At 40.8% G+C, this 9300-nt stretch overlaps 1 protein-coding gene and 1 non-coding gene across 2 annotated transcripts; both read right to left on the reverse strand.

The window, feature by feature from the left end:
* Nucleotides 1–173: 173 nt before the first annotated feature.
* Nucleotides 174–306, reverse strand: LOC140362346 (U11 spliceosomal RNA). The gene has a single exon (XR_011927076.1). It is a non-coding gene; the product is annotated as a U11 spliceosomal RNA (small nuclear RNA).
* Nucleotides 307–3882: 3576 nt separating this feature from the next.
* Nucleotides 3883–8584, reverse strand: rab42a (RAB42, member RAS oncogene family a). Its single transcript, XM_072447391.1, has 2 exons — nucleotides 8255–8584; nucleotides 3883–4393 (listed from the first exon to the last, which is right to left on the reverse strand). Exons 1-2 carry the CDS (start codon nucleotides 8467–8469, stop codon nucleotides 3952–3954), a joined length of 657 nt encoding a protein of 218 aa, XP_072303492.1. The 5' UTR covers nucleotides 8470–8584; the 3' UTR covers nucleotides 3883–3951.
* Between the last annotated feature and the right edge of the window lie 716 nt (nucleotides 8585–9300).

A 9300-nucleotide genomic window follows, 5' to 3' on the forward strand; every position in this document is an offset into this window, starting at 1 on the left:
TAGCGGTCTAGTCACTAATGGATATCAACAGCGAACACATTTGTGACTTTACCCGTAAAATTTACACGACGTAACATTATTGATGGGAAACGATTGACATCTCCACGTCCGGAAATGTCCGCGTGAATTTAAGTTGCGATATTTTAGATGTAATTTACTTATCACACAATGAAAAGGGCGCCGGGTAACTCGACCTATAGCAGCCCTTAGGTCAAAAATTGTGCTTCCGAAATCTCTTGATTGCGATTCCGCACGGAAGATAAAGTTATCATCTACCGTGTGCTATACACAGCAGAAACCCTTTTTAACGCACGCTGGTGCACGCCACTTTCTAAACATGAGGCATCTGGTTCTGACTCACGGTTTCACAAGCGATGAGGTAAACATAATTATGTATTATTCTGATACCAGCAATGAAAGGAGAAAACAAGTCTTAATACATTATCAGAAAAAAAATATTAGTACAACTCTTTAAAGAAATATAATGTCCAGTTTGAGCTTTCTGTGCAAAAGGGCATGATGGGTAAAAAAGGGCGGGGAAATGCACTTCTCTTTGTCGTCACTGGTTTCTGGTTGTGCCATTCACTTTATTATGATATATATATTATTATTGCAGTGTATTTATGTAATGCTTTTTCGTCTTTAATTCCCTTAAAAAGCTCCATGGCTTTGTGTTCAAAATGTTTGTTTCTTCTAAAAGGTAAACTTGATCTATTAATAAAAAAAAATGACCACTGCCCGCACAGTATAAAAACAACACAAACAAAAGGATTTAAATGTAGTTGTTGATGTCGTCATTCAACCACAAAACCACTTAAATAGGGATACCAGCGTTTAACAATATACATTCATGAAAATAAGAAGATATATATATATATATATATATATATATATATATATATATATATATATATATATATATATTCGAGTTAGGGAGTTAGGGGAAAGTCGGCCTGTGTAGCTTATGGGGTAACAACAGAAAAGGTTGCTAAGCTAGAACAGAAAACAAATACATTTTTATTGTCATTATAATTTTGTTGAATGTATTCTATATATAGTTATACTTTAACACAAAATCAAAGTACCATGTCCAAGTTTTGTGTATATTAAGAATAAATCTGCATTAAAATTGTTATCAGTAAAAGCTATATTTGAGTTTAGCGTGTTTATCTCGTATCTGGAGACAAAGAAAGGTCATATTTATGAAATGTGAACTCAAAATCTTACATACAATGTAATGTACACCTCTGTACTGCTACTACTACAAGAGCGCTAACCATTCCACATAATGGCCACAAGAGGGCACAAAAAAGCACAACCCACTATTCATTAAACATCTATTTATTTAATTTAATCCAATCCATAACATTATTATGAATAAAAGAGCAACGCCCTTAAACACAACATATGAAATAAATAGTGTTATATTTTTCCTGTAAAGGTGTAAGTACAGAAGATGAAGCAGCTTTAATTAAGTTTGTCAGTTTCTAGTAGAATGTACTCTTATTACTGTTATTGTGAAAATGCACTCTGCTCACAATCATATAGGTCTATGTAATGTATATATTACATTTGGAATAGTTGTGTACGTAAATTAATGGTCTTTTTTGTAATATTTTTTTTTCAATAGCCTAGAAGAAAGAAAAAACATACTTATGTTCAAACGACATATGATTGTCCGTAAATGAATAATAAGTGGTAAACTTTGTATAATAATAATAAAAATAATAATAATAACAATAATAGTACTGTAACAGTACAGGGAAGATGCAAAATGGCACAATAAGTATTTAAACAATGGAAATATTGACTAAAAGAATATACAGTGTTTCTTGAAATTAGGTCCAGATTACAGACTGGTATGAACTGTTGGTGAATATTATTTTTATAGGAGATCCTGTAGGAGATCCGAGGCAATATCTTGTGATCTGTTAATAGGATCACAAGTTAGACTAGTGGCTTTCTAGTTTTAATGAAAGCATTTCCTTGTTTGTCACAAGCCTGTTAATCCAAAAGTCTTATGTTAATGCTCCTCGTGCTTGTGACAATTTGAACACATACCAGTAATGTAAAGGCAAAAGGTATGAAAGGGCAAGTTTCTGTGTGGTCAGTTTTGTTGAGTATGTTTTCAAAAGATATCATTAGCAGTTTTTGTCCATCAAAATGAATAAATAACCTGTAATGACAATCATATGTAAAGACTGAAAATATATTGGTTCAGGTGATGTTGAAGACATTGTGTTATGTTTTGGCAATTATGTTATGTTTTGTTAGTAACAAGGGCAATCACTAAGTAGAAGCATTAGACAAAATGCTGTGTGAACATAAATAAAACACCACACCAGTAAAAATATAGCATAATTTAGACCTTTTTTACAACTAAAGAATGGCACATATTTCATGGGTGTCTTGTGTAGCGAAACATTCCCATAACATGTTTCCTCCTTTTAGAAACATGTCGGTGTATTCCCTCATTCGTCCAGGATTGTTTCATCGTAGAAAAAGATTCAGTTGTAGTCATGACTACAACTGAATCTTTTTCTACAATTTTCTTCTTTTAGTAATTATCTTTTTTCTTTGAATTTGACACAGAACTTGATTGTAAAAATATCCACAACTTTAAATAAAATAGTAACCATTTAAAAAGCTTATAACACATACTTTAATGAAACTATTTCAGTCTGACTCTATACATCTTAACTACAAGTAAAATTTAACAAATCAATCTTCTATTCATAAAATGCAGAGTTTGGCGAAGGTGCACATACAACTTTAAGCACAGATTTGTGACACAGAGGAGAGTGCATTCTGTCCTCATCAAACAGCTCCCAGTGACCTTTTCATCTCATTTTCATCTCAATAGATTTCAGTCATATTTACAATTGTATGGTCACAAGATGGCCGGCTAATTCACATGGAAACCCACAGTGCGGTGTAACATTGAGGTGATGCCAAACTGAAGAGTTTATAAACCTTCTATTAGGAGTCCATTCCTGCAACTGTAGCATCATGCTTATCACGTGGTTTGGAGACACAACAGGAGCTTCTACACTGGACCTCTATAAGGTGTCTGTTGGATGGCCGGCAGAGAGAAGAAGTGGACAGAGTTTACACCGGAGTGGTATGGTACAGGTTAGTCAGCAGTCAACATGCTAAATGTCGTTTTCTATTTAATTTATGTTCCTTGGGAATAATAGTTTGGAGTAGGCCAGATGTTTATTTTTTGCTAAAGAACAACTTCATCAGACTGTCATGAAAAGCTTTGTTAGTTTAGAAGAATACAGTCGATTAGTCCTGAAATGTATGCCTGTTTGTGGCCTGCAAAAAGACTTACACTGACTAATGCTTCACTATTGGTTGTGTTGTGACGTCATAACATTCTAGCAGTTGGGGATCTTGGTTGAATTACTCTGTACTCTGTACTCTGAGAGCCTCTGTTTCTATTTCTAAATCTCACAGAGTTACATAGGCCCAAACCACCATCTGAGATAATAACGTCATAAAATTCTAGAACATGCATGCATCCTATTTTATTGTATATACTAAAGCCCCATCAACAAGATAATCATTTGCCCAATTTATGTCAGGTCCAGGTTTATTGTACATGTTTACTTAGTTTACTTTTTTTACTTTTTTTTCACGCATCTCTTCTGATAAGGTTAATGTATATTGCGGACTAACTAATTAACAATATGCGCTATAGTATGTCATTGGAAAATAAATCAACTTTGGACCAGGTGTGCTGTGATTTCGTTTTTTTAATATTTTGTGCTACTTTTGTTCTTTTATTCAGTTTTTTGCACTCAGGTCAGGTTCTGTTAATTTGTGTTTTGTTAATTTTGATTGAAAATAAATAAATAAATCTATCATGGCCCAAGCTGTTGACAGAATCGTCTTGTCTTAGACCCACAGCACCTTCCTAACGAGTACCATACCACTGTCCCTCAGCGGTCAGCAGTGGCAGCCTTTATCTGGGGCCGCTCTGGCTAGCTCCTCCTCCTCGTCAGCCGGGTAGAGCACCTTGGCGGTCAGACCACTCTTGACCCCGTCCCAACCGTCTCTGGTGGTGATCTCTCCCATCTTCATGAGCTCATATATATCCCTGGTAAGCAGCTCAAAAGCTCGGTCCACGTTGCTGTTGCACTTGGCTGAGGTCTCCACGTAGCGGATCCCCAGGTCGGCGGCCAGCTGCTCAGCCTCACTGCGGCTCACTTTGCGCTCCTTGTTCAGGTCACTCTTGTGGCCGATGAGGATGTAGACCATGTGGTGAGGCAGGATGTGCTCGCTCACCTCCTTGTGCCATTCCCTCACATGCTCGAAGGTCTTGCGGTTGGTCAGGTCGAACACCAGCAGCCCGCCCACAGAGTTACGGTAGTAGGATGTAGTGATGGATCTGGAGAAGAGAAATATGCATGATTAGCATTAGGTTGTGTTCAAATACCTTTTATTCAGTCTGTAAAAGTGCATTGTGTAACTGGTGGGTCGTCCGCCAGCTGCTCATCTCGATGATGTTAATGTTTTGCCCTCCTGGATCTCGAACGGGCCGATGAAGCGAGGAGCCAGTTTCTTGTATTCCACCCAAAGAGAAAGATCACGTGGGGAGAGCCAAACCTTCTGACCTGGTTGGAAGTCCAGGGCCTTGGAGCGGTGGTGATTGGCGGCCGCGGTGTAGCGATCAGCGGCCCGGAGTCCTGTGACAGTAGCGGATAAAGTCCTGGACTGAGGGGCAGGATGCTTCCTTTTCAAGTGCAGGAAAGAGCGGTGGCTGGAACCCATAGGTACACACAAAGTAAGAGAGACCGGTAGCGGAGCTGGTCAAGGCGCCGTTTCAATCTCCTGATTCTTGCGTTCGGTCTGGTCGTTGAACTGTGGGTGGTACCCGGAGGATAAGCTGATGTTGGCTCCCAGGAGGGAGCAGAACTCTCTCCAGAGAGAAGCGAATTGATGGGGGGCCCTTCATAGATCACGCCCTATGGGAGGCCGTAGAGACAGATGACGTGGGGGAGGAGTAGTTTAGCAATCTCTTTGTCAGAGGGAAGTTTGGGCAGGGGCACGAAATGTGCCATCTTGCTGAACCGATCTACCACCGCCAGAATTGTAGTGTTGCCGTTGGACGGTGGTAGACCGGTGACGAAGTACAGAGAAATGTGCAACCAGGGACGATGAGGCACATGCAGAGGATGTAGAAGACCGGCTGGGTCATGGTGATCTGACTTGTACTGGTTGCAGGTGGGACAGGCATTGACAAAACCCCGAATGTCCTCATCCAGCGACGTCCACCAGAAATGGTGCTGTCTGGTCTGGGGCCCTGACCTTCTCCTTGATCTCCCAGGTGAGTGGCCACCAGACGGGAAGATGGTAGGATAGTGTCTGGGTCGGCCCTGCCCTCTCCGAACCCCCGGTAGAAGTTGGCTGTTCCCCTCAGCCAAGCATGCCCCGTCAGATGATTCACGGCAAACGCCACCCTGGCGTCATCAAAAGCGAAGGTATGGGGCTGGAGAGCGAACAGTAGGAAACAGTTTGTGAGGAATGGGCGTCCCCAGCATAGCATTCACGGGCCCTCACACGAGGCTCCAAGGCGAGAGCAGAGGCAGAGGTAGCCAGGGCTAGTGGAGCCTGGACGGGTTCCGGAGGCAGAGGGGCAGCTAGGGCAAAAACTGTGGCGAGCTGTTGGACCTGCGAGGTAAACGCCTGCTCTTGCTTGGTCACCGCCAGTCCAACATCTGCTGAGTTTGAGGGCAGCAGCGCCTCTTAGTGCTGGAGTATCACCTCTACCCTCCAGGTGATCCATCGGTGTGTGCGCTGGATATGTCTGGCCAGATTGTATTGTCACGGGTATGGTGAGGACCCAAAAGCAGCACAGGCAGACGGAATATCAGTCGGTAACAATGACCTTTATTCATCACATCAGACTTTAACAGCTTATACAGAGTCAGGGTGAAAAGTCTTGGCTCATGGTCCAGGCAGGTCCAGTGGTGAGTGGTATAGCCACAGAGCCAAACAGGTGTCTCACCAGGAGGGAACAGGCGAAACTCATGGTTGAAGAAGGTAATATCCAGAGCAGAGACGAGGCAGGCAGGTCGGGAACAGATGAGGTCAGCAACAGGGAATAAGTCCGGGGAAAAACGCTGGAAAGTCAGGCATAACACAAGAACAATCTGGCAGTGGCGCATAGACAAGAGCAGGCTTAAATGCAGGCAGAGCTATTACAAGTGTGGAGAGTTGGCCTGATGAGGAGGCATGGCAAACAGGTAGACTGGAGCAGAGACTAGCAGAGAGATGAGATGAGTAGACTGTGACAAAAATAAGTTTGACACCCCTGAACTAGACTGGGGGTCAGCAGATGACTACATTTGTCCCTGAATTTGCCCTGTTATTGTTTATTTAGCACCTGATAAAAATCTTTAGCTTTAAAATGTATGCGTATTGTCACTAAGTACTACCTTTGTGAGTAATTCAGCTTTACATGAACACAATTTAATGAACCTACAGCAATCCAAACCACACTAAAGCTGGTTAAAAATACATTTCAAGAAGTGATGGAAAAAGTTTTGAATACTCAAGTAAAACTATAGTTACATGGATAAAAGATGTCAATTACAAGCACAATGCTGCGTTGCAGTCGACCTCAGAGCCACTAGGAAGAGCAGGTTCACAGACGGCAAAAAAGTAAACTAAAGAGAAAATACTTGTAATATAAATATTTTAACCGTCAGATATCAAACTTTATTTAAAAATAAAAATATTTTATTAAAATCTACCCAATTACATTAACATGAGTATTTGTAATTAGTTACTTTCCACTCCTTATATCAAGGCTATTTCAGGTTCGAAAATAGCCCATAGCCTACTAAAACATTTTGGGTTTTTTTCACGTTTCACAGATGAAGTAAAGGAGAACCTGTGGGAAAACCTCTCCTCAGAAGAGACGCCTGGATTTCAAACGCAAAAAAGATCTAACCTGCAAAGAATTGCTTTGACAGCCGACTACACAAAAGAACAGTCAACAGGCCGAAAGATCCACATTCGGGACTTATCATCCTCCTGTTGCTGTCTCCGTTGCCTAGGAGACTGTAGATACCCAGAGCATAAAAACAAGACGTTGAGGAGGATGCAGAAATGCCCATCATCAATGAATGAATGAATGGAACAGAACGGAGGCCAGAACCTTATAAGACCAAAGGTAATAATCGTGCTCTGACTTGCTTCTCAAATACCCCCTTTATCACATCAGATCCTGAGATTGTGTGTAATGTAGTGCAAATCCAGATTGCATCATTCAAATGTTAATCAGATGTTATTTGTCACTGCATTGGCATGTTTTTGATAATTACTGCAATATACAGTGGTGCTGTAAGCACTCTATATTCTTTTTGACACAATGACTTCTGTTGACGTAATGTCTTAATCAAAAACTTAACAGAAACAAAATCGAGACTAAATCAAAGCTAATGTATTTGCAAAAACAAAATATAATATAGAGACGGTGGCATGTCTCCTGCCTGATTCCATGGAAATAGAAAGTTAAAACGATACCTCTGAACATTCTATATGTAGATAGATGATTTTAATGCTATACTGTGGAATATTACAACATTTCCATGGAAATTTGCAGGAGGAGGTTTGTGGAAAGGCTAGTCTGCTCACAATATAAATAAATTAATTTTTTGAATGCTCAAAATCACAACAGCAGTTGCCTTGATGGACAATAAGGACACCGTTTTTATGCATTTAAACATCTCAATGTATAATAGATATAATTGTTATTATTGTTACTATTATTATTACTATTATAACAACAACAATAATAATAATTTTACTACTCGAGTGCTAAAATAATCGTGAATTGTATATAAATACAATTTTGTTGCTAGGCCATACCTCCTGTGCTGTTATTGGAGGCTACAGAATAGCCCATCAGTTTCAGGAGCCGCGGCACAAAATAGCCTAGCAGTTTCGGCCGCGCGCCGCGGCTCTGTAGACACCGTTATATGGGAGGCCATAGTGAGTGTGCAATGCCCGACATAATGTATATTTTTACGTAGATTTATCATCGCTCATATCGCGAATGAACAGTGGGCTGGTTCAGCTACATGAGCAGGTTGCGAGGGTCTATGCATTTTGTCTCCCATATATCACTATACGCATATGCGCCTCCATCATTGAACGTAGAATTCTCATGATTGAATAAAAAACATTAAAAAATACCCTAATATAATATCAGGCTTGTCAATATTTGCGTGGCATTCGTCACCTGAATCGCTCCTGACCCGCCGTGTCCCACAGTTGCAGCTTAATCTTCACCCCGGGTTCGATATCGAGGGATCTGGCATAGAAATCTACGCCGACCGTGGGATCTGCTACATCACTGTAAATCCCGTCCGTGAAGCGCTTAAGCAACGACGACTTGCCCACCGTGGAATCCCCGAGCAGAATGATCCTAAACTGATATTGCCACAAAATATCCATGGCATGACTAGTGTGCGTGGAACAAAGCCCCCAGACGAGATGTTCACAAGGACTGGAGCCCGCTGCGCAGCTGGTTGTCCGTGTACGGCGGCTGCTCTAGAGGAAGAAGTAGTACGGAGCAGGCGAACCACTGCTCCTGTAGGCTTTGTCTAAATGTGCAGACCCGAAGCTGCACTCCAAGGACTGCACTGAGAGGGCTGCACTCAGGGAACCCTTCGTCCTTTTGATTGTGGTCCTGTATGATAGCCCAACTGTTTGCAGAGTTAGCAAAAATATAAATATTTATTTGATGGGTTAGGGTGTTTTCAATCAATCTAACGAAATGTAAATACCACAATTTGTACAAAATGCAAAAAAATGCTTCACAGAAAATACAAAGCACATTCAAATCCCAAGTATTTGTGGATGTTAATAAAATTTACCTAATTAGACAAGGGGTGCTGGGGAGATCCACCTGAGATTCACTCACCAAAAGGCAAAAGAAGAAGGTCCTCTGTGGGCAGCCTTCTGGCTTGCATATTCACCTTACTCCACCGCGGCTCAAATCACGTGACGCGTGAATCGCTCTTCCACCACGGCCCACTATAAACCTGCAGTCACAAACACCAATTATAAGAACAAGTTCTAGCAAGCCCCATTTATATTTTAAGATTAAAGAAAAAAATATGTCTGGGTTAGAAGTACGTCGACGTTGACCTGTGCTTTTGCCATTTCACAATTTAAATTAATAATTACAAAGTTATTACAGTTATTATTCAGTGTTTTGTGGTGTATCGTAAATAAAGTATAAAACCATAAACAAATGTCTAGTTTGCAAACTTTTTCACTGAC

This window comes from Eucyclogobius newberryi, unplaced genomic scaffold (genome assembly GCF_026437365.1).
Source record: "Eucyclogobius newberryi isolate DKJ021-1_F unplaced genomic scaffold, fEucNew1.0.hap1 SCAF_16, whole genome shotgun sequence".
Classification (NCBI taxonomy): Eukaryota; Metazoa; Chordata; class Actinopteri; order Gobiiformes; family Gobiidae; genus Eucyclogobius; species Eucyclogobius newberryi.